We start from the raw sequence: 26,096 nt of genomic DNA, 5'->3' as shown, positions 1-26,096 counted from the left end.
CTTCAGGAGGCAGGAAGCATTGTCTCCTTACACGTACTGCTGTAGGACAGCCATGTTGGTCATCCCCTGTCCGTGTTTTCACTGTATGTGCCATGCTTTCTAGAAAGTGCCCTTTACCCGTCTCCCCTGGCTTGATCACTCAGCGGTTGTCCAATGTGATAGGGGTCACCATGGGGAGAGGGAACGTTCTCTGCCGAGACCATCATGAGCCAGTCTGCGCTCTGGGCAATACTGGAGTGGATTGAGTCAGGCCTGGGTGACTGACACCCACACATGACAGAAGATTGGATGGGAAGGTCCCTCTGCTGCTGGTATTCTTCAGTGGGGCATGGGAGGAGTGGGTGCTGAGAGGAAATGACCATCTTCCACTGACTGAGGCCTCTGAGGATGAGATGAAAGCAATGTGCCATTTCCACGCATATCCATTTTCCATGAGATTCTGGGGACCAGAATGGACCAGAGGACCATTACCTTTTTTTTTTTTTTTTAAGTTTTCAGCTTTACTGAGATGTAACTGACAAATAAAAGCTGTGCATACATTCAGGATATGCAGTGAGACACTTTGACATACACTGTGAAATGATGACCGCAATCCAACTAATTAGCACATTCAGCACTCGCCTTTGTGTGCAGGTGCTTAAGAATGCTCAAGATCTATACTGTGCTAATAAAGTCCATATATGTATTACTAAGTTTTGGAAGCATGCTGTACATTAGAGCTCTGGAACTTCTTCATGGTATAGCTGGAAGTTTATGCCATTTGGCCAACTTTCCCCTGCCTGCTGTCCCTGACCCCTATTACTCTCTCGTCTCAGTTTCAGAATTGTGTGTTTTTAGATTCCACATACAGTTGACATCCTGTGGTGTTTCTCTTTGTGCACTTGGCTTGTTTCACCTAGTGCGTTGTCCTCTCAGTTCATCCACATTGTCATAAATGGCAGGATTCCCCTCTTTAAGGCTGAATAGCACTCCATTGTGTATGTGTGCAGCGTCGTCTTTTGCCCATTCATCCTTCAGTGGGCACCTGCATTGACTCCATATCTTGGCCATTGTGAATAGTGCTTCAGTGAACCCGCATGGGAGTGAAGACAATCTCTCCAATATACTGTGAAATTCCTTTGCAGACATCCTCAGAAGTGGGATTGCAGGTGATATAGTAATTTTATTTTCCATTTCTTTGAGAATCCTTTATAATGATTTCCATAGAAATTGTACCATTTTGCATTGTCTGTAACAGTGTATAGGGTCATTCTTTATCTTACAAAAAATGACACAACTTGCAAGCGGCAGAGGTGCCTCTGATTCCTGGATTTCTGCATTTCCCAGATCAGGGAGAAAGACCAGCAGGCACTAGGGATGAACTGTTCTTCTTTCCTCTTCTTTTGGATGATCTAGGTAGAGTCCAGGTAATAATGTATGAAAAATTAATCTCAAAATTCAATACAATGTTAAAAGTTTTATAGCCTAAAGATTTTTATCCCTTCATTAGAGAATAAAGAATTTCCCTCTCTTTGTGTTCCACATGCTCTCTGTTTTAAATTTTTACTTAATAGATAGAGACCAAAAGAATTCCCATCCCAAGATTCACTCCCCAAATGCTCATAACAGCCAAGGGATTGGGTGGAGGGTGAGGCTGGGAGCCAGGCAGGAACAACTTGAGCCATCATCACTACCTCCTCCGTTGTGCACTGGCAGGAATCTGCTGGAGTCAGGAGTTGGAGCCAAGCATCAAATCTAGGCCCACCAAGATGGGGTGTAGGCTCCTTACTCAGCAGGCCAAATGCATGCCTGCATACTATTATTTCAGACCATGCTTCCTGGGACGCCATCCCACCCTCAACTGCCGTGAGTCTCTCTGCAGACTGTGAGCCCTAAGCTCTTTTGGGACAGCCTGATTTGATGGGAGCAGCAGTGTTGTGGGGAGAACCACTAAGCTGAGAACTTCTCCCAGCTGGAAAGCATGAGCAGGCAACCATCCAGACAACGGCCACGCTGGTTTGAAATTATAAAGGAACAAATTTGCCAGAAATCCTTGGCAGGTTTAGCAGCTGCTGTATCTGGAAGAAGGCAAGGTGCTTGACCTCTGAGGAGTCTTTTAGCCTTGTCTATCCTGTGTGGATCAATTTTAGGCAAATGTGGCTTTAAAAGCAATGAAAGAAGCGGCTGGCACCTCACCATGAGCGATCAGCTGTGTGCTGTTGTCTTACTCTCCATCAGCACCTGGCAGCCTCTTCGTCAAATATGAGACCCAGAGGAGATTCAAAATGTTGCCAAGACCACCCATAGCCCTCGCCCATGCGAGGCTGGTGTTACATTTCTCAGCTTGGTACAACACAGTACTAAGCACAGTTCATGTGAACAGCTGTCTTAAAGCCTCAGACAACTGAAGCTGATTCTCCCTCCCATCTCATCAGTGATAGAACCAAAAGTTCAAGAGGCAGCCAGGGACCCAGCATTGTGGTGCAGTGGCTGAAGCTACTAGTTGCCATGAGGACATCCCATATCAAGAGCTCCAGTCTGAGTCCCGGCTGCTCTACTTCCAATCCAGCTCCTTGTAAATGGCCTGGGAGAAGCAGCAGAAGATAGCCCAGGTGCTTGGGCCCCTGAATCAACATAAGGGACCCAGAGGAAACTTGGGCCATTGTCATCCCCGTAGGAGACCTAGGTAGAGTTCCCAGTTCCTGGTTTCAGCCTGGCCCAGCCCTGGCTGTTGAGATCATTTGAGGATTCTCTGCGTCTGTCTCTCTCACTCTCTCTCTCTCTTACTCTGCCATCCAAATAAACCTTTAAAATATAATGTAAAAGCCGTGGTTCCACAGGGAACCTTGCCGCTGACTTCCCTTGGCAAGTTGCTGTTCGCTTGCTGGCAAAAAAAAATCCACCTCCACCTTCACCTTTGGGTGTTTGTGGTTTGTTTGGTTTTGATGACGCAGGGCGGTTTAATATTCTTTGCCCAACTGCTTGGCCTCAGGAAGGAAAGTCCAAAGTGCCAGTGCAGATTGGTGAGAAATGAAATGTTACTGACTGCACAACACCTCAGCTGAGTGCAGAGACCTGTCAGAGCTCAGGCCTCCGAAGGCCCAGCTGACACTCTGTGCCCCAGCATCCAGCTGTGCCAGGCAGATAGATCATCAACCCAGCTGGAAGCAGTAAGCGTCTGGCGCTGCAACCCTTGGGTGGCAGTTGGGTCAGAAGAAGTCTTTGTTCTGTTGCAAGGGTGCTGGGGGCCAGCACCTGCTGGGAGCTGGCGAGGGGCCTTGAAAACAAAGGATGAGGCTGGCAGCCACATTACCTTTTATGCATCTGGGTCGGCCTCCGACCTACAGTGTGTAACAAACAGTAGCATGTGGGGATGTCTGGGGCCTAGGATAAGTCCCAGAGAGAGAGAGAAGCTCAGATGCACACAGACAATTTTGCCCTGTGACTTCTTTGTCTGCCTGTACCTGAACTGCTCCTGCTGCTTCTTTCCACCTAGGAGGAAGTGGGAGCCTCATGGGGCGAGTCTTCCGGTTTGCACTGCGAGACTCCAGCACATGGTATCCGATGCAATTCCCCATTCCCTGCAGCTTGTTTTCCCACATCCCACCTGATTCTAGACAAGGCCTCAAGAACACAAATGAAGAATTTAAACTTAAAAAGCAATTTCTCCGATTCCTGGGGCTCCATGAGGCTGAATGGTAACTCACCCAAGTCTGAAATCAGGCAAACAGGTACCCTTGACTGAGATCTACAAAAGTCCCTGTTTGTGTTTCCAATGGAGGAGATGGGAGTGTGCGTACCTGATCTCCCCCAAATGGGCGGTGTGGGTTCCCAAGGAGGCAGCATGAGGCAGGCACCTGCAGCCATTGGATGCTCCCCTCCCCTGTGAGTCTTGCACAGGCCCTCAGCCTGCTGGTGAACCCTTCACAGGACAGGGAGGTCAGTCGCTGCCAAACACCTTGAACCCTCATTATCATTAATTAGTGCTTAGGAGGTTAATTGGTGGCCAAGCTCATTTTGCCTTAATTGCTTCAACAATTGGATTGGGAAACCCTTGCAGGCTTGGCTTTGGTTGGTTCTGTTTGTTGGACTGCCTGTTTGAATTTGTAAAGTTTTACTTTGTAAATTTGTATAGATGTTTACTGCCCAGACCTAAACTCTGGGAGGAGACATGTGCAAACCTGACCTGCATCTTCTGAAGCTTCAGTAAGCACTTTTGTTTCCTTCTTCGCATTAAGGACAAGTTCACAGTTAAGGCATGTAATGAGTTATAGAATCCCGGCAATTCCTCCCATCGCTGCACATAGAAGCTGTACTTAATAGCGTTGGACGCAATGAAGTTCTGTGACTTCAGAGCTGTCTTTGATGTGTGGCTGGCATCCGGGGCTGTTTCTCCCGCCCACTTACTTTTAGGGGTGACCATTAGACTATGAGATTATCTTTTCCCAAGTTGCCCCCTGCCCCACCTCTGAGCTCTCTACTTGGCCTTTCTTGCCATGCCCATGTAAGTGTCCCTCAACTACACCCACCGTTCTCGGCACTTCTAGGGAGCAGGAGTGTCAGCTCTGGGCTGAAATCCCCGTTCACAGGCATCCCAGGGGTCTCCCAGATGAGCATCCCCTCCTCCTTAGCAGTGTTAAGATCCAGCTCCCTGGCAGAAGATCTTGGAAAGTCAGCTGTCAAGCTCCTTCCTCCCTATCCCAGGCCACGGGCACATCCAGGCGGTCGTCCCAAGGATGCGGATGAAGCATCCTGCAGCCTGGCCAGCTCCATCCTGATCCTCTGTTCCTCTCTAGCTCAGTCTTCCACTGACAATTCTGCACTTCTTCGGGTCTTTCACGAATAGTTACTGAGCGTCTACTTCCTCCCAGGTATTGCTGTCTGGTGTGGATTTAGAAAGTGAAAGCGTAGACTGGTCTTGAGTGAACTGTATCTGTGGGAAGAACATCCCTGGCAGAGAGAGGGCAAGTGCCAAGGCCCTGAGGTAGGGAAACACTGAAGGTGTTCATGAACCACGAGGAAGGCTGTGTGACAGGCTGGAGGAGGGATGCAAAGCCGGAAATGACCTGTGAAAGGAAGCCAGGATATCTGCATTTCTCGTGTGACGTTTGCAGAGGGAAATGCCGTGGTCCTCTTTGTGAATGTAGAATGTGATTGGGAGAACTTTCACCTCATTCAGTAATCAAGCTGCATCCTTGTGAGCAACTTCAGCTCCTGGTACTCCTTTCTTCATGCTGTGGCACCCGGGATTTCCCACCCCACTGTGCAGCCTTCTGCCTGGGGCCTCTCCAGGTCAGCCAGGTGTCCTGCTAATTTATCTGTTCCTAACAGCCCAGTGACTCCAGGCTGACCTTTCCCTAGGCTTAGTGGTGCAGGCTTGTAAGAGAGGAGCCGGGCTACCTCATTGCAAGGCCTGGAATGAGGTAATAGTTTCCATATGCACCAGGGCTGTCATTCAAATGCTGCTTTGCCTACTCAGCTAATGAGGTCAGGACGGCCGTGCTGGGTGCACAGCCTCTCCCTGGGGCAGAGCGCTTGTGGACACAGAACAGAGCCCTGTGCCTGCTTCAGCAGCATGCCAGACAGCATCCCATAACACTGCTCAAAAGGGGTGACAGCAGAGGAATAGGAAATGGAAGGGGACAGGGCAGAGCACATGGGATGGTTTTTCTTTTTCTTTTTTTAAGATTATTTTATTTTTATTGCATGTAGAGAGGAGGAGGAGAGATAGGAAAGATTTTCTGTCCGATGATTCACTCCCCAAGCAGCCGCAATGGCCGGAGCTGTGCCGATCTGAAGCCAAGATCCAGGAACTTCTTCCAGGTCTCCCACATGGGTGCAGGGTCCCAAGGCCTTGGGTTGTCCTTGACTGCTTTCCCAGGCCACAAGCAGGGAGCTGGATGGGAAGTGGAGTCACAGGGACTAGAACAGGCGCCCATATGGGAACCCAGCATGTTCAAGGCGAGGACTTCAGCTGCTAGACCCCGGCGCTGGGCCCGGGATGGCTTTTCTAACTCTAACTTTGCATCAGGAGCTCCTGTACACGTGCAGTTGTAAGAAATCACAGAGAAGTCTCCGGTACCCTCTGCCTGGTTTCCCCCAGTGGTAGCATCTTACAAAGCCATGGTGCGTATGTCACACTCAGGAATTCAGCCTTGACCCAGGCCACAGAGAAAACACATCCACGTCCCAAGGGTCCTCGTGTTGCCCCACAGCCTGCCCTACTTCCTTCCCCTCCCTTTACTCTTGTCAACCATTAAGCTGTCGTCTGAATCTGTCATGTTGTCATTCCAAGGACAGTATGGAAGCTGAGTTATGTCATAGGTAATCTTCAGATGGAGTTCAGACGTGGCAGCGTTTCCTACTGTCCATGGCCTGGCAGTAGTCTACCGCGTGAGTGAAACTCAGCCCACCTCACTGTCCACTTGCTGGAGGCTATCCGAGTTTCCAGTTTAGGGATGTTGGGAATGGAGCCCTTAGAAACTCTTCTAGGCAGGGCTTAGTGTGAACATTACAATTTCATTTTTCTAGGATGAAACCTAGGAGTGTAATAGATGGATTGATGGAAGTTGTACATTTAGCATTTTGTTTTTCAAAGACTGCTTAGTGTGCTGTCACAGAGAATAAAAGAGATCACACTGGACACAAGTGTAGGATGTTTGAAGGAGTCTTTAGCACCCCAGCTTGGTGGTGCCAGCACCCACCATTCTGGGAACCACTAGCCTGTTTGGAGCTGTACCTTCCCACTTAATAGCTGCAGTTACTAGGCAACCACTCATCTGGTGAAAACAGACATTAGCAAATGAGAAGTCACAGTGGCAATCCAGTCTGAATAAAAGCCTCGAGAGGAAGAAATGGCCATTTCCATGAAATCCATCGTTAAACTGAATAACTACATTTTGGCTTCTCCAGCAATATACCTTATCCTAAAAGACCTGCAGCAAACAACCTGGTCACACTTAGAAAATTATAAACTTACCTTTTCCTGGCTTCTCTGCCCATGTTCCATAAATGCTAGGCCTCACCTTTCCCGGAACTGTTCAAAGTGCACAAATTAGAAATACAAAATATTTTAGCATTTGCATCTTCACTGACTTGCCCAAGCAATCAGCAGAGGTTGAAGAATGCAGACATACAGGGCCCATGTTCATGGGCTACCTTTGTCCTTGAAGTCTGTCTGTGGGAGAGCAAGCAGGTACTGGGGAGGTCTGGAGTCACAGAGTGACAGAGAACACCTTCCCAGGACAGGCTTCTATGAGGCTTTGGAAGGAGTGGTTACACAACAACACCCAGGCCCAGGTCCCAGGTAGTGATGGGAATGCATTCTTTGCAAACTATTACATAGGCGGGGGAGGTGTGGCTTCCAAACTCATGACCCTGAACTAGCTATCTAAGACCGTATCAAAGCTGTGGGTGGGTGATTTGGGCTGTATGGTAAACTAGATTTGTCTGAGACACATGCGCAAATACACACACATACGTCTCTCTTTTTGAGCTATTATTCAAACCTAAATGTTGTTTAGTTTCATATTTACTATCAAGTTTGCAATCTTTGCCAGACATGCCGTATTAATTTTTGTGTTAACACAGATGGTGGCTGAAGAAAGGAAGTGGTTGGTATGTGTGCGTAGTTGATCCAGCACCATTTGTTGAAAAGACTATTTTCCCATGAAATTGTTTTTGTATCTTTGACAAAAATCACATGGGCGTATTAGTCAGGTTCCAGGGTCTCTTCAGTTCTCTGAAGTGTTTCTTCCCGCCTCTATAGCTCACACTCTTGATTACTGTGCTTGTATCCCAAGTCTTAAAGTCAGACAGATTCCTTCCATTTCTTTTTAAGCATTTATTTATTTATTTGAAAGGCAGAGTTAGAAAGAGATGGAGAGACACAGAGAGAGACATCGCCCATCAGCAACTTCACTCCCCAAGTGGCCCCAAAGACTAGATCTGGACCAGTTTGAAGCCAGAAGCTCTTCTGGTCTCCCTTTTGGTTGCAGGGGCCCCAGCACTTCGCCCATCCTCTGCTGATTTCTCGGGGACATTAGCAGGAAGTTGGATCGAAAGTGGAACAGCCGCCAGGGACTTGAACCAGTGTCCATTTGCGATGTTGGCATCATACAGGATAGCTTTACATGCTATACCACGATACTGACCTATTTTGTTTTTCTTTTCCAAAATTGTTTTTAATTATTTTACTTTCATACACAAACACATACATACACATTTATTCTTGTCTGTAGCTGCATAAAATCTGGGCCACCTTTCCTGTAAAGTAGAATTAATTCTTTTTTAAGATTTATTTATGTATTTACAGGATTATACAGAAAGAGACATGAAGAGGGAGAAAGAGATTCTCCAACCCAAAGCCCAAAGGGCTGGAGCCAGGACAGGCTGGGTCAAAGCCAGGGGCTTCCTCCAGGTCTCCCCATGGGTGCTGGGACCCAAACATTTGAGCCAGCCTCTGAGGCTTCCAGCTTTGTTGGCAGGGAGCTGGTTTGGAGGTGGTGTAGTTAGGACTCAAAGCGGTACTCAAACAGGATCCTGGCTCAGTAGGCGGCAGTTCTACCTACTATGGAACAGCACTGGCTTCTAGGTTTTTATTAATTCCTTTCCTTAGAGTTATGTTTTCAGCTTACAAATTCCGTAAATGTTTTTCAGATTTATACCTAAGTGTTCCATACATTTCTTGGATCAGTTTTGAATTGCATTGTTTTTTTATTTGTTTGTTTTAAATATTTGTTTATTTTTATTGCAAAGTCAGATATACAGAGAGGAGGAGAGACAGAGAGGAAGATCTTCTGTCCGATGATTCACTCGCCAAGCAGCCACAATGGCCGGAGCTGCGCCAATCAGAAGCCAGGAGCCTGGAGCTTCTTCTGGGTCTCCCACATGAGTAAAACGTTCCAAAGCTTTGAACTGCCCTGACTGCTTTTTCAGGCCAAAAGCAGGGAGCTGGATGGGAAGTGGGGTCACCGGGATTAGAACCGGCGTCCACATGGGATCCTGGCATATGCAAGGTGAGAACTTTAACCACTAGGTCACCAGGCCAGGCCCGCATTATGCTTTTAATGTCAGATTCCTTCTGTTCCTCGCTAATGTATGGGAATGCAAGTGATTTTTTTTTTATATTGACCTTACATAACACAGTTTTGCTGAACTCATTAGTACCATAGCTATGTGTATTTGTTTTTCATTTTTCAAAAAGTCTGTGAGAAATGAAACTAAAAGACATATATCGATTACAAAAAATTTTAATCTTGGTCTTCCCTGTACATACTGTGTACTTCTTATGTTTTGCTGAATTTTATTTATTGATATTTTGTTCCAGTTTTTCCATCTATATTCGTGGAGAATAGTGGGCTGTGTTTTTTTGTTTTAATTTTCTCTGTATTATTTGGTATGAAGAAATACTAATTGCATAAGTGACCTGGGAAATATCTTTTCCTCTTTTGTTTCCTGAAAGAGAACATATAGGATCTTTAATGACTTGGTAGAGTTCTCCAATGCAACCCTATCAATTCAGTTTTCTTAAGAGTTGTTGCACTATGAGAAGTATTCCATGGGTAGGCATTTAGGCAAGTGATTAAGATGCTGGCTAGGACGCTGCATCCCATATTGGAGCATCTGGGTTTGGTACCAAGCTCTGGCTCCTGATTCCAAGTTCCTGCTAACATAGACCCTCCACAACAGCAATGACAGCTCATGTGACTCATTCACTGCCACCTGGCTTCATCCTGGCCCCAGCACTGGTCAACAGAGGTATTTATGGAGTGAGCCAGTGGCTGGATCACTGCTCGCTCTCTGTGTCTCCCCCTCATAAATAAACTTTAAAGCTTTAAAAAAGTATTTCAACTGCATCTCGGTAGTTATTATTAGTTATTGTTGAAGAATTGCCTTGTTTCATCCTGGTTATCATATCCACACATGTGGAGTTGTTTGTCGTCATCCAAATATCCTTTTGATATCTGCAGGATCTGTAGTAATACTTTATTTCCCTTCTAATACTGGTAACTTATAACACACCTTTCACTTCTGTCCTCTATTTGCTGCCTTTCTATGAATTATATGAATGTTTTTTATTTATCTACTATGTCCTGAGTCTATTAGTACAGCAATTTTTACAAGTTGCTCTAAGTATCATATTATATGTGCATATCTTACTGCAGTCTGCTAGTGATCTCATTTTTCCAATTTGAGTGAATTAAAAGCTGTTACCTCTTATCATGCCTTACCCTCGCGTCTAAAATAATTATCATGTATTTTCTCTACACACTTGAAAGCACACTAGGTACTGCTTTAACTCAAACATAATTAAGAGAATTTAAAAAAATGAAGAATCCCATTGTATGGAGTCATAGTTTTGCTTACCATGTTCTCTGTAGCCCAATTTCCTAAGAAAATTAGATTAATGATGGCCCCAATCTGTCATTCCTCATGAATACCATACAAGAATTATCTCAGTCATCATTATAAAATTCACTGTTCTGAGATTAGTGCTGGGTATGTGGACAGATGCAAGTACAATGACGTCACCATGTTATGGAGAACGAAGAAGAAATGATTTGCAGCATGCATCAGTAAATGCAACGTACAAATGCAATTTTATCTCTTTAAACCTGCACTCTACTTCAGCTCAAGACAGATACTGTGTGAAAAATGCAGAGGAGGTACAAGACTTGGCTCCAGGGGAAGAAAGCAAGCCCTCCAGGAACTCGGACAGATGGTACATTGGTGTCTCCCCACCGTCAGGAGGCTCATTGCTTCTTCCTCACTCTACTGACTCTCCGTCGATTTTCATTGTAACACCGTTAGCTTAGACCTCTTTCAGACACCAGTGTCCCGTGACTTCCGGAAGTCTCAGAGGCCTTAAGTTTAAAACTAGACTCATCAGCATTCCTGTTAAGCCTGTCCTTGTTGCTGTTTGCATCTGGCTGATCAGCCAAGAACCATCTCATTGTATAGGCTACAACTTCAACGTCAACGCCTTTGGAATCTTCGCAAACCCACTGCAAGTGTTTTACTCCTCCATGTCATGGCTGAGCCAACATGATCTCTAATAGGGCACTCTTTGCCTGATATGATGGCATTTGCACAATTAACTTCTTTGGGGACCTTGAACTTCATGAGGGCAGAAGCTGTGTCTTGGGAAACCTTGTCTCACCTACAGTAGGGTCTCAAGAATAGTGAATGAGAGAAGGCAGCAACTCAAGTTCCAATGAAGTGGGATGTATGTGGATTGACAGAGGGGACGAAGAATCATTTTCTGCCATTGAACAGAGTATCTGAAGGGTTTCTTGTTTAGCATACATAAAATAGATGTAATTTCTTGGTTAGGAAAATTTACCCTTTAAAATTCTTGTTACGGGCCCGGCGTGGTGGCACAGTGGTTAAGGTCCTCGCCTTGCACGCCCAGGATCCCATATGGGCGCCGGTTCTATCCCGGCAGCCCCGCTTCCCTTCCAGCTCCCTGCCTGTGGCCCAGGAAAGCAGTCGAGGACGGCCCAAAGCTTTGGGACCCTGCACCCATGTGGGAAACCCGGAAGAGGCTCCTGGCTTCGAATCGGCATAGCATCGGCCATTGCGCTCACTTGGGGAGTGAATCATCGGACGGAAGATCTTCCTCTCTGTCTCTCCTCTCTGTATATCCGCCTTTCCAATAAAAAACTAATAAAAATAAATCTTTAAAAAAAAATTCTTGTTAAGTTCCTCCTTACACAAGTATGTGTGACTAAGCTTTGCTTTTTGACTCTACAAAACTTTAGGTAGATCTGGAATACACTTGGATGTGGAATGTTCTCCTTTCCAAATGTTCACATTTTAATGAGTAAACAAAATTACCATTTGAAGTCATAAAACGCTATTCTGTAAGGATCTTTCAAAACAAATTGAGATTTCAACAGCCTGCTGAACGGGTAGAGGTTTGACCTTTTCTGAAGACAGGGAGCTGTGGGCCAGCTTATTTCATAAGACCTACTGTCACATCTGTTCTGAAGACTGTTGAGCAGCTAATTTAAAAGTGAGTTTCTAAGAATACCTGTTTGTTTTGGCTTTGTTGTGGTGTCGGCCATGATCCTTATCAGCTGAAGGAATTGCAGTCTCCAACTCAGATTTGCTGTCATTTGTTTTTTACTCCATGAGCGTGCTCTCCGGCAGACACACATGTGTGATTTTGGCAGGTGTCGCTTCCTAACAGGAATGTGGACACAGGAGCTTCTTCTTCGCCAGTGCAGCCCTTCTCGGGTCTCCACTCCTTCCCAAGGCTGTTCATTTCTATGACAAGAACAGAACTCCTCCTTTAAATGATGTCAGCTTCTGTAAAGAGCCTGTTTGTAAAGGCCGTGTGAGATTGAGTTTCACCGTCATTATCCAGGAGGCACCCAGATTGCACGTACCTCTTGCAAACTTACTTGTACACAACACCTCTGGCATTGGAGATCCCAGTTAGAAAAATGTTTAAGCCAGCAAGAAAAAAAAAAAATCAAAACACTATAACTCCAGCATCCTCCCACCCTGGAGAAAAAGCTGTGGAGACAGCACTCTTACCAGCTGTTTGAGTGCTGACGGAATTTGTCCCGATCGGGGACCCAGTTTTCCTCTTTTTAGAAATGTAAGAATTTGGGAGACAGATCCACCAAATTCTTATCCACCAGTTCATTCCCCCATAGGCCTGTCACCTCAATCCAGGTTTTTTCTGAGGCAGGGAGCAGGAACCTAACCATTTGAGCCATCACCGTTCCCTGTCAGGGGTCTGCATTTGCTGGAAGATGGGATCAAGTTAGAGGTGGCTGTGCAACCCAAGTACTCCACTCTGGGCTACAGGTGTCTTAACCATGAGGCCAAACACCTCTCTCTTCCCTTTAGTTTGTAATAGAATTTTTCTCCTTTAAAACAGTTGTGGTTAAAATTCAGTTAGCATAAAATGCACAGAGTAGGCATTTGGCCTAGTGGGTTAGATAGCTTATAAGATTCTCAGGTCGCTTCTCAGAGTTGCTGGTTCTATCTGGCTAACTCCTGACTCTCCAGCCTCCTAGGCTCGCAGGCAACTGGTCATGCTCAAGTGCCTGGGACCCTCTGAAGTGCATGGGAAATCGGGATTGGGTTCCTAGTTCCTGACTTAAGCCCTAGCCCAGTCTTGGCCTTGGTAGGTATTTGGAGAGAGAAATGGCAGTTGGGGGTCTTTGTCTCTCTCTCTGAAAAAACAAGCAAGTGCATTTAAAAAATAATAATAATAATTTTAAAGTCCGCAATAGCTTATAAGGGCACTCGATCATATTTCACACTGTTGCACAACCCAAACCGCTGTCCAGTTCCGAAAATTTTTCAGCTCTCCAAATAGAAGCCCGTTTTGCTTTCAGCAGTCACTCCTGTTCCCCTGTCCCCACCTCCTTGTCCTCGAGTCCCCGGAAGCCCCTTACCCTGCTTTCTGTCTCTACCTAGCTGCCTATTCAGACATTTCCCATAACGATACAATGGGTGGGCTTTGGGGCTGGGCTTTTTCTACTTGGCATTGTATTGCCCTATGAGTTACAGCACATATGAGTACTGAATTCTTGTGACTGAATGATATCAGATTGTGTGGAATCTATTTTCTAATACCGTTCCTCTGTTGCTGGATATTTGAGTCATTTCCACTCTGAGGCCTCTGTGAGCAGTGCTGCTGTGGATATTGTTGTCCCAATATCTGCTTTTCAATTTCAGGAATATATGCTGAGGCTTGAAATTGCTGGCTGGTAGATAATTATGTATTTAACTTTATGAGAAACTAGAACTATACCGTTTCACAGTTGCCCAAATTGGGTGAGAAAGTTCCAGTTTCTGCAGATCCTCTCCAGATTTTGTCATTCCCTGGATACTTTTTGTTTGATTCCGTTTGGTTTGGGGATGTTTTTAGTAGCCGTGCTAGTCAGGTTTGTGGGATTGCATTGTGGTTTTCATTTGCATTTCTCATATAACCAATAATGTTGGTACTTTGCCATGTTTGTATGATTAATCTCCTCTGGATAAATATCAGTTCAGTTCCCTTCCCATTTTGAAATTGAATTATTTGTCTTTTTCTTCACTGTTGAGTTACAATGATAATTTATATAATCTTAGTACTAGACCCCTATCAGATATGATTTTCAAATATTTTTCCCATTTTTGGTTGTCTTTTGAGTTCCTTGATAATGCCCTTGAGTTTCTAATTGTAATGAAGTCCAATTTATCTGTATTTTCTTGTGCTTGTATTTGGATAAAATACTTTCACGTCCAAAGGAATGAAGATTTACTCATTTTTCTTGAAATTTCTGAGGTTTTAACTCCTTGGTGTCATCCTTTTTAAGTTAGTAGTACCTCAATTGAAAAATCATGATTGTATACATCTATGGTGTCTTCCACGTGAGTAGTTTCTGCTACCCAAGTACTTGGACCATGCTCTGGTTCCTCCCTGGTGTATCAGCAGGAAGCAAATCTGAAGTAGAGGTGGGACTCAATGCCAGGCACTCTAGTACTGCATGCAGTCATCCCAAGCGGGGGCTTAAGATGCAGTGCTGTTAATGCCCACCCCTTAATAAGTAAATTGCTCTTATAAGATCATGTCATCCACAAAGAGCGATAACTGTACATCTCTTCCTGTGTTTGGATGTGTTCTGTTTATTTTCCTTACCTCATTATTTTGATTAGAACCCTCAATCAATGTGTTGGACAGAGTGATGAAAGTGGGCATCCTTGTCCTGTTGCTGGGCAGAGATAACTTTCAGCATTTCACCCATGGGTGTGATGGGTGTGATGCCAACTGTGGGTTTTTGATGAACGCTTCTTAGCATCTAATGGACTTTTCTTTATAGTCTTACTTTTCCAGTTGTTCTGATCATGAAGGATTTTGTCAAATGCTGTTCTGCATTGATGAAGGTGACCGATAAAATGATGTGCTATATTGATTGCTCTTTTTAAATTTTTTATTTGTCTAGTTTATTATTCCATGACACAGTTCTATAGGCTCTGGGACTCCCCTTCCCTCCTCAAATACCTCCCTCCCACACACATACACTGATTTCTCTCATGTCATTTAAATAGTATAATTCCTTCACAATCAGCCATAAGCCCATCATTCTACATTTAAGCGTATCCTGACATTGTAGGTATGGACAATGGCAGAGAGTCCATCATCCTATTGTTAAGATACATTCGACAGGGCCCGGCGCGGTGGCGCAAGTGGTTAAGGTCCTCGCCTAGCACGCCCGGGATCCCATATGGGCGCCGGTTCTAATCCCGGCAGCCCCGCTTCCCTTCCAGCTCCCTGCCTGTGGCCTGGGAAAGCAGTCGAGGACAGCCCAAAGCTTTGGGAACCTGCACCCGCGTGGGAGACCCGGAAGAGGCTCCTGGCTTCGGATCGGCAAAGTATCGGCCCGTTGCGCTCACTTGGGGAGTGAATCATCGGACGGAAGATCTTCCTCTCTGTCTCTCCTCTCTGTATATCCGCCTTTCCAATCAAAAAATAATAAAAATAAATCTTTAAAAAAAAAGATACATTCGACAGTTTCATTGGGAGTCCATCATTGATTTGTAAGTAGAGATGCACACTGCATTGTATCTTCACATCTGTATGTGATAGTCTCTATTACACAGTTACTATATATCCCCTTAAATTCAAAACCACTAAAAAATCAACAGGAAGAAAAAAGAAAATTTACAACGATGTGGAGCTAAATAACGTGTTACTAAATGATCAATGTGTCGCTGAAGAAATGAAAATCAAAGACCTTCCTTTTTTTTTTTTAATACTGAATTACTCTTTCATTCCTGAGATAAATCTTATTTGGTTGTGATATATAATCCTTTTAATGTACTACTGAACTTTTATCCCTGCGATTTTGTTGAGAATTCTCTCCTTAAAAGACTGTTTTATAAAGAAAGAGAAACAGAGATATGAGTTTTGCTAATTCATTCTCCAAATGTTGGCAACAGCTAGGACTGAGAAAGGGACAAAGCTGGGGTCTGGAGCATGGACAGCTGGAAACCACCTTCAGCTATCACCTGCTGATTCACAGGCTGAGCATTAGGCACAAGCTGTAACAGAGAACAGAGCTGGACTTTGAACCAGGAATTCCAAAAATGAGACATTGGTGTCCCAACCCATGGCTTAACTGCTAGACCAGAAACCCATCTTGAAAATTCTTCACTTAAAATAAATAAATAAATGAAATTTTAAAATCTGTCTAAAGAAAAAAACTCCCATTAGTTTTGTTATCTTTCCCTGGGTTAATTTATATTCCTGTTTTTAAAGATTTATTTATTTTTATTGCAAAATCAGATATACAGAGAAGAGGAGGAGAGACAGAGGGGAAGATCATCTGTCCAATGATTCACTCCCCAAGCAGCCCCCAAGGCTGGAGCTGTGCCGATCTGAAGCCAGGAGCCCAGGGCCTCTTCTGGGTCTCCCACGTGGATGCAGGGTCCCAAGGTTTTAGGCCATCCTGGACTGTTTTCCCAGGCCACAAGCAGGGAGCTGCATGGGAAGTGGGGCTACCGGGATTAGAATTGGCGCCTCTATGAGATCCCAGCACATATAAGGTGAGAACTTTAGCCACTAGACTTCCGTGCCAGGCTCAATTCATATTCCTCTTTAATTTTCTTCTTATTTTTCAGAATTAGCCCAAGCTAACACTTGAAGTCCTTTCTTCATCTTTTTCCTATGTATTTGTGAGCAGGTAGATTCCAAATTGAATACTGATGATGTAATACCATAAGCAGTAAATGTTAGTATGCTTATTTCCACCTCTTTCTGTCCTCAACTCTTGCAACATTATGGTTCATGAGAAATTTTAATAATGTCTATTCACAATGATCCTTTCTCCCCGAAAACAGAACAATACATTGAGAAAAGAATATCTTCTAACATGTCCACATTGGAGTTCCTGAAGAGGCCAGGCCCTTCCAATAGGACATGACGTTATAGTCTCTTCCACACCTTTTCATGGCCTAAGGCTTGTCATATCCATTGATCCTTTAAAAGACTATAGGAGAAGGTTCCTGTAGTTAAGGAAGCTGGGTAGCCATGGTATGCTCTTGTACCTGGATTTGGGGAATGCAGATTCCTTATGGAAACCAGATAGAAGCAATCCAGTACACTCAGCTACCTCCAAAAGAGCTTTTCAGACACATGGACATCCTGGGTGAAATTCACACTGTCAAAATATGATTAAACTCAAAAGGAAATCCAGGTGCTAGCAACAGGGTCACATCAAAGCTACCAAGGTGAGAGGGGACTGCACGGGGCTCCCAGAGCTTAGAATGGGCTCAAAAAAAGGAGACCAGGGTTTAATGAAGCAAGAGAATAAAAGACTTTAGTCCCATGTGACCTAGAGTGGGAACTGGGCATGGAATAGCACATGTTTACAGAACTGCCATGTTAGTGAAACAAAGTAGTTTACTCATTAGACTGACAAAGAAATAATGAGTCCTACTATGTGTCCAGGAAAATGGGTAGAAGGAAGAATTGCCTACTGGAAACTGGAAGCCCATGCCATGGTTGAGGTCCAAGTTGAGATGACTATCAATGATGCTGAGATATTAATATAGAAGTTTCTGTAATCCGTATAGTCATGGTGCAGCGAAAGAGGAGTGATTCTGAAGAAAGAAGACACACCTCAGAAACACACCCTGATGAAGGAGAGCCATTCAATCCCACGGCTAGGGAAGTTAACTCAGCGAGACCTGGAGAGGCAAGGAGAGTCTACAGGAGTCTTACAGAAGTTACAAGAGAATAGTATGTAAGACCATGTGAATGTGGTGGAAAAAATAAAATATATGGGCATGAGAAGATAAGTAGTTTAAATCAGTGGATACTTTTCAAATGGTTTCAAATGGTTTTCCTTCAGCTTTTCAAAAGCTGAAGGAAGGAAGAAAACAGAAAAGGTGGAAGAGATGGGTGAAAGAATGAAGAAGATCCATCTAACAGAGGCTCCAAAATGAGCAAAAATAAAGAATGAGGGAAGGACAATATTTGGTCGTTTCCATAAGTGAAAATGAACAAATCTTGGAGTTACTGTAGCTCTGCAGGCTTGAGTGGCCAAGCAGGATACAAGAACAAATCTATGGCTACTCATACGTATGTTTTAACGAAACAGCAAAACACCAGAATCAAAGGGAATTGTAAAAACAATGGGAAAAGACTGTGTGTGTAAAAGCAAAAAACAAAAGTGCCCAAACTAGACAAGCTTCAGTGCTGACCATGTAAAGAAGTGGGGGAAGATACATACAGATTCTTCATGCCCCAAGTAGCTGCAGTGGCCAGAGCTGGGCCAGGCTGAAGCCAGGAGCCAGGAACTCCCTGCAGGCCTCCCAGGTGAGTGGCAGGACCCAAACACTCAGCTGCCCTCCCAGGTGCATCAGCAGGGAGCTGGAGCAGAAATGGAATAACCACAACTCCAGCTGTTGTTTTGATAAGGAATGCCCGTGTTGCAGGTAGCAGCCTAGCCCACTGCACCATAAGGCTCACCAACGAACACCCTTTGGAAGAGGACACCATGGAATCAACCTACTGTAAATACTGGATTGACTTGAACGACGGGACTCTTGCCTAGCTATGGGGCACCCGTCTCTCACCCTGCACCTTCATCTGTAATTTAACAACCTGAGGTTATTCATCCAATCTCTTGGAGTGGTGTTGGGTAAAGCTGGAAACTGACTGGGTTTGTTTTCCCTGCAGGATGAATGAGCGTGACCGCCTGATCAAGAGGCTCAGCAGGAAGACACCCCCGACCCTCTTCCGAGGCAGCTCTGTCTCCCAGAGTGTCCCCCGTAAGTAATGGGTGTAGAGCAGGAGAGGGCAGGAAGTCCCCTGGACGCTTGAGTGGGTCTTGTTAAGGACACGGCCAGCCGCCATGAGAGGTGCACTTTTGAAAGTAGGGCTCTATGGGTTCTTTCCAATCAAGTGGCATAAGCGACAGAATCCTGAAGGTAACAATCTGCGAGATCCTTCTCGTGACCTCCCAAGCGATTTCTCTAAAGGCTATTTCTGAATGGATAGTACCTTTGAATTACTGCACTCAAACTCAGAAATCTGAACTGCTTTGTTTGTTTAAGCTCAGCAAATTGAAATATCGACAATCCCAGAGAGAACGGCCTCACATTTGCTCACATGGCTGTTGCTACCCTCCCTGGCATCTGCCATCCAGAGGAGTGGACCGTCAGCAGCCGTGAACGTCTGCCCACTTGGCATCTCACCAGCCTCTGTTTGCCAACCCAGGGTGGGCAGCAGTGGGAGAAGTTGTTCCCAGGCAGCCTTGTCAGGCAACGACCCTCACATCTCTAGGTCCCTCCCTCTGCAACCCCCCTGTGTCTTTCCTGTACCCCATCACGGCCTGTTTTCCTCTCCCTCTCAAAGGAAGTTAGAAGGAACTGGCATAGCAAGAACACTCCCTGAGCCATCCATGTGCTCAGAGTGCAGCAGGTACGAGAGGAAGCAGGTTCAGCCCATCTCCCTGCAGGTATTCACAGATGTACTTAGCTTTCGTAATGCCCTCCATCTGCACATCATCCCAAGTGGCATGTCCCATGTGTGAGAGAGGGGACTCAAGCCTGCTCCATGGCGGTGCCCTATCTGCTACCTGTCCAGAAAGCAGCCCAGTGACGCAGCTAATGCAGCACGAAGCAGACCCAGGAGAGAGAAACTGATGTTGGCAGCGCTTTCGGTTCCCTGGGAGCCTTGTCCCTGTGTGTCCTGTCCACCTCCTTTGCCATGGCTGCAGGAAACTTTGTCCAGACAGGAAATTGCTACATTTCTTAAGAAGCTATTAGAGCTCAGAATCCAGGGTGTGCTACTTCAGGCAACATTTATTCTCAAATAATAAGGGTGAGAGAAGGAAGATACGCTCTTATAGCCTCCACTGAACGTCCTACTCAGAGGAGATAAGACAACTAAGAAATCCACCTGCCTCCTTCCCCCCGCCGCCCCTGTCTTCTTCTGCCTTCCTGATCTGTCCCAAACCTTATAGATGCATCAGGAAACCACTGGGCCAGGTCCAGGCTGCCCCCATGGTGATGTGCTGGCTGTCAGTACTTCCTGAAAGATGAATGAACATGGGAAATGTGATGAGCTGGAGACCTCCCCTGAACTCCCTGCCTCAATGCAGAAAGCAATTAAAGGCTCATCAGACAGGGCCTGGGGAGCTGATGGTGCATCACATCAGCCTGGGGGCAAGGCTGGGCAGGAGGAGGACAGGGGACTGGTTGGTTCGGGTGCCTGTTGCTCTGCTGAATGAGATATTTGACCTGAACCAGGGAGGAGTAACCTCACTACCCCTGAGGCTAAACCCATGAGGCCAACTACCTCTTGTTTTAAAAATATTTATTTATTTAGAGAGAAAGAGAAAAAGATTTTCTAACTGCTGGGTTACTCCCCAAATGCCTACAACAAACAGAACTGGAATGGGACCAAACCTGGGAGCCAAGAACTCAACCCAGGTCTCCCACATGGGTTGCAAGAACCCAGTCACTCGAGCCATCCCTGCCTCCAGGGGTGTGCGTTAGCAGGAAGCTGGAGCCAGGGGCTGGTGCTGTAGCTTCTCAGATTATACTGCTGCCTGTAGTGCCAGTGTGCCATATGGGCACCAATTCAAGTCCCAGCTGCTCCACTTCCAATCCAGCACTCTGCCGATGGCCTTGGAAAGCAGCAGAAAATGGCCCCAGTCCTTGGGGGGACCCTGCACCATGTGGGAGATCTGGAAGATGCTCCTGGCTTCAGCCAATCTCAGCCCTGGACGTTCCAGCCATTTAGGAAGTGAGCCATCAGATGAAACATATCTCTCTCTCTCTCTCCATCTCTATCTCTGCCCTGCCTCACCACCCCCACCTCTCTCTCTCTCGCTCTCTCTCTCTCTCTCTCCCCTTGTCCTCTATGGCTCTGCCTTTCAGATAAATACATAATTTTTAAACAAGCAGAGAAAATATTACAAAATGATGAGGAGGCTGGATACAGGCAGTCAGCCCGGATACTGCAGTGCGGGTCATACCTGTCCTCCAACATCTCAACTGCTTAGCTAACCACGCACCACTTACAACGTTTAAAACATTTACTTGTTTAGGTAAAAGGAAAGAGAATAGTGTTTCATGTTTCAAGACATTTTCTTCCACCCTGCACCCCCACCTGTCCTACCCCCATTTATAAAAGGCCATAAAAGACAGGACGCACATTCCACCCTCTCCATTTCACACCAAGGGGCCAACATCCACAGATTGAGCCAACTCAAAGAAAAAAAGAGTATCCCAGTGACTATATCGAGTCTTTTTCTTGTCATTATCCCCCAATCGGCACACCGTAGCAACCATTCACATTGCACCACATGTTAGACGTTGTCATCTGGAGATGCTGCACATTTCAGGGAGATGTGTACAAGTTATGTGCAAAGATTTCTGTGCCTGTTATACAGGACACTCACTCACCTGCCAGTTTGGGTATCCCTGGGAGTCATGGACCCATCTCCCATGGGCACAGAAAGATCACTACATCATTCTGTTTGGACAGGTGGCCAAGACAGGCACCTTCTCCCCGAGCAGGGCTACGGAGGCCCTCCCCTTGGGTTTACAGTGGAAATTAGCAGTGAAGGGGAGGGGATTCTGCAGCCTGGGCGAGGTTGACCAAAGAGGTACAGGGGAGCTGCAGACAAGCCTGGAGCTGTGAGCGAAATCTGGGCTTCTCCTGGGCCAGAAACTAGACACTGGAGAGCTTAAAGAATGCAGGCACATGGCCAGTGCCTCCACCTCCCAACCTGAAAGCTCAGAAGTCCAGAAGTCATGTTCAGGTGGGGAGCTCAGGACGTCTGTGCTAGCCAAGGGCAGGGTTTATAAAGAGCAGGCAAGGGGACTCCGGGTTACAGGTTGTGATTAGAACAGCCTCTGTTAGACGGAGGCGCAGCTCCAGCACAGAGGCAGGGCTGAGCCTCCCATTGCTTATCCCACCCAGACACAGCTGCCACGTTGCCCTCTCAGAACCCATCCGAGGTTTATTAGAAACATTCCTTTTTCAAAAATCAGCGAATGAAAGCGGCCCAAGCTGACCACAGTGCCCAGCCTTTTTTGCAGGGGAGACAGTGTTGTTGGCTGAATTCTGCTTTGAACCATCCCTGGGAACACCTCTCCTCTTGGACTGCAGTAAAAGGGCCTCACAAAGAGCGCCTTGTGTGGGGCCGGACAGGAGGTGTGCTGGGCAGGGGCGGGAGGCTGGGAGCAGCCAAAGCCAAGGGGCAGGACAGGAGGTGTGCTGGGCAGAGGCGGGAGGCCCGGAGCAGCCAAAGCCAGGTCCTGGAGTTTCCTTGTCCCACCCATGCTCTCTGAACAAGCAACATGACAGAAATCTCAAGGTTCCTAGGGAGCAGGGGTGGCTAGAAGGGTTTGCTCATCAGAGCTCTCACAAGTGGGTCCTGAGAAGACCATCAACAGGAGCATCAAAGCAGAGCCACCTGCATGCAGAGCTGACCTCGGGAAGTTGGAGTGCACTGGCTGTGAGCCCGGAGCTGGAAAGCTGCAGCAGCTGAGCAAGCACTTCCAACCCTACAGGTGCCTTCCCCTCCTGGGGGACCTGCTGCTGCTCTGCGTGCCCCACCACCTGGGAACCCTGGTCTGGAAGCTACCTCTGTGTAGCTCCCCATGATGTGCTCTTTCTGGCTTGTTAGGAGCGAAACACCCGTGGAGGACTGCTCTCCATGCCTCCCACCCTCTCTCCCCCATCCCATGGTTTATTCTGCCTTCACTCCCCTCTTCTCTCTCTCCCTCCCTTATCCTCCTTGGTCTGGACCCTTCTCCCTGCTGCTGGCCTCCCCGTCCTCAGTCGACGCTGGATCACCTCTGCAGACAAGCCGTGCCTGCTGGGGTGGCCACTCCAGCATTCAGGTTTTCTCAGGCGGCAGTGACTGCAGGAGTGCAGGGTGTCCAACCAGGAAGTTTGCGGGCGCTCAGAGTCTGCCCCTTTCCTCTGCACCCCCACACCGCTACCATGCAGTGGTGTCAAGGCTATCTCCCTGCTTGGCTGAAGCCAGCTCTCCAAGGAGATCGCCAGCCACCCGGGTGCTGATCCATGGGCACAATTTCTGGTTTCGATTTCTCCTTTGAAAGTGTGCATCACTGATAAATGGTAAACCTGCAGGGATCGGAGGCGCTAGTGCAAAGCTCTTGCTGGGCTGCTCTGAAGAAGAATGGCACTTCCTGTTCCCTGGCCAGGAAAGGGTTAGCCCCAGGGAGTCTTAGCATCCTTTCTGCCCCATTCCATCCCCAGTTCGGCTGCTCTCTCTTCATCTGTGGTCTTAGGCTAGCCATTATTTTTACAAGTGCCTTAGTGTCCCCACCTGTGAAACGGGAAGGAAGCTCTGCTGCATCTCCTGCGGTTACTGGGAGGACCAAGGGCTGTTTGTCAATAGGATATAGAACAGTGCCTCCTGCACATAGCATCTAACAAGGGTTACTTTATCGCGATCATTGGAGTTGATTATAAGAAGCGTTTTTCCCGAAGCCACAAAATCAGATGTTAGATTGCTCTTGATTTTGTTATGTGATCTTGCTCTTTATTTAAATGAAAAGAAACTCACTCCCGTTCCTTTGGACCAGTTTTAATCAAGCCACTTGAAAAGCAGGAACACTGCAAGCCTCCGGTGCGCGGCCAGCTCCTAGTGCTGTGTGTTGGTGTGTGTATCTTGCTTGACGAGTTTACAGCTTCGTAAATCAGCCGGGCAGCACCAGGCAGCATGCGGTACTACTCTAGAGTGGCACTGGGACGCAAAGCCTCTGACCAGTGCCCACTGCCATCCACACCGGCCCTCAGAAATGTGAGGGGACCTCCAGAAGTTTGTGCAACATAGAATTGAAAGATGCATTTGTTTCAGTATAAAAAATAATTTTTGAGATAGCTGGGTGGGTGTTCAGCATAGCAGTTAAGCTCCAGCCTGGGATGCCCACTTCCCAAGATGCCCAGATGCCAGGCTGGAGTGCCAGGGGTAGATTCACAGCTGTGCTCTTCAGCCCCAGGTCCTGTTAAAGTTCACCCTGGAAGGTCATTCAAGCAGGAGGTCATTCAAGTCGCTGGCCCTTTGCCGCCCACATGGAGGTCTAGACTCTGTTCCTGGTTCCTGTGCTTTGGCCTGTCTCAGCCTGGCTATTGTTGGTATCTAGGGAGTGATTGAATCAGCAGGTGGTGAGCTGTGTCTCTTTGCCTTTCAAACAGAATGAAATGACTAACTTTAAAATACATAATATGAATTCTGTGTATAAACTTCTGTATATAGACTTCTGTGTATAGATTTCAGCATTAAAAAAAAAAAAAGATTTATTTTTTATTGGAAAGTCAGATATACGGAGAGGAGGTGAGACAGGAAGACCTTCCATCTGATGATTCATTCCCCAAGTGGCCGCAGCAGCTGGAGCTGTGCCGATCTGAAGCCAGGAGCCCAGAGCCTCCTTTAGGTCTCCCACACGGGTGCAGGGTAACAAGGCTTGGGGCCGTCCTCGACTGCTTTCCCAGCCTACAAACAGGGAGCTGGATGGGAAGTGGTATCACCAGGATAAGAAAACCCTTGGCCTTATGGGATCCCGGTGTGTGCAAAACAAGGACTTTTCTGCTAGGCTACTGCGCCAGACCCAGACTTCAGCCTTTTTTACACCAAAATAAACCTACATTGAAAAAATAAAGGCTTATTTATTTGAAAGAAAATTACAGAAAGGGAGAGGTTTTTTTTTTTTTTTTCATCTGCTGGTTCACTTGCTTAATAGCTGCACGGGCCTGGGTGGGGATCCTGGAATGCCACCTGGGTCTCCTATGTGGATGGCTGGAGATGCAAACCTTAGGGCCATTCTGTTGCTTTCCCAAGCACTTCAAGAGGGAACTGGAGCTGAAGTGCAGCAGCTGGGACTCCTACTGGCATCCATATGGAATGCCACTACTGCAGGCAGCAGCTTAATTGCCACAAAACCAACCCCTAAGGTCATCTTTTAATCCAAAGCTCTACAGGCATCTTGAAGTGCCCTTGGAGGAAACTCGTCCCGCAGAGCCTTCTCCACGGCTGCTTCTGCCGTCAGAGCCTTCTGAGCTCGGTGAGGCCACCTGAGGCCACTCCTTTCCCTTCCAGGAACGCAGGCCTTGGGCTGTGGAGGCCAACAGCATCCACAGCTCAGCAGCCTTCCCCCCAGGGGAAACTTCTCCTTAGCCCAGCTCGCTCCTCCAACCCCTCTAATCTTACCGTCTTGTGATGCTCTCGCAGATGGCTATGCCTTTTCGCAAGAAGAGCACGGAGCTGTGACTCAAGAAGAAATAGTCCGCTCTTACGACACCACCAAGAAGAAAGCCAAGAAGAAGTAAGAGGCTCCCGGCGGAGGAGCCTAGGAGAGAGATTGCGGTTTGTTACACCCAGTATTCACAGGTCTCGGTGGGATGAGACGGGCGGCAACCGCCCAAGCGCCAGAAAAACACATTTCTGTGGCCTTAGCCAACCAGTTGGTTAGTTATATATTCCCCCGCAAACCCGGAGTAGACCCCGCTGGGGAAGCCGTTTGTCGCCCTCCCCGTTTGTCTGCAGTGCTTGGCCTGATTTCTGTTTACACGGTTATGAAGCGTTCAGCTGAGCTCTGTGAGGTGTGAAATTAAAAACATTGTTTCACCAATAGGTCAACCCCACAACAAGTTGTTGCAAGAGAGGAGGAAGGGGGGTTTAAGCTGCGTGAAAGACCTGTCTCCTTGGACTGTGGCGGTCCCCGTTTAGTGTCCCTGTTGGGGGCAACTGGTGAGTTGTGTCCACCCAGCTGCAAGTGAACTGCGCCCTGGGCAGACAACGCACTGGCTTTGCCTCCTGTTTTGTTTGTGTGAAGTTGACATGAACTTCTGGATCAAGTGAAATCACAAAAGGCAACCACCCCTTACACACAACGGTTATAAACCTAAGAACATGAATTTGAACCTCAGCTACAGTGTTGATCGGGCAGTTCCAGGTGACCATCCCGCGTGCCCACTCCAGGTGCCCCACCAGCGCTTGTCCACTGCTGACCAGGCCGTTGGCGGGGCGGCCACTGTGCGCAGTGCATGGCAGCTGCTGCCACCCAGCCCGATTTGCACTTCTTCTTGTCTCACTGTGGGCTCACAGATAACGGAAATCCTT

The 26,096-nt window shown here is 46.9% G+C and overlaps 1 protein-coding gene across 2 annotated transcripts in view; it reads left to right on the top strand.

The window, feature by feature from the left end:
* The window catches only part of LOC121156258 (phospholipid-transporting ATPase IB), a 584,459-nt gene extending 558,855 nt beyond the window's left edge, over positions 1-25,604 (top strand). For both annotated transcript variants that reach the window (XM_040979868.1, XM_040979869.1), the window contains exons 36-37: positions 18,668-18,759; positions 25,206-25,604. In XM_040979868.1, coding sequence (XP_040835802.1) covers positions 18,668-18,759; positions 25,206-25,303 — 190 coding nt within the window. In that variant the 3' untranslated portion in view covers positions 25,304-25,604. The remainder of the gene's footprint in view (positions 1-18,667; positions 18,760-25,205) is intronic.
* Positions 25,605-26,096: the final 492 nt, after the last annotated feature.

This window comes from Ochotona curzoniae, unplaced genomic scaffold, assembly GCF_017591425.1.
Source record: "Ochotona curzoniae isolate NIBS_2020 unplaced genomic scaffold, NIBS_Ocur_1.0 contig_3332, whole genome shotgun sequence".
Classification (NCBI taxonomy): domain Eukaryota; kingdom Metazoa; phylum Chordata; class Mammalia; order Lagomorpha; family Ochotonidae; genus Ochotona; species Ochotona curzoniae.
This window is presented reverse-complemented; position numbering and strand designations above follow the sequence as displayed.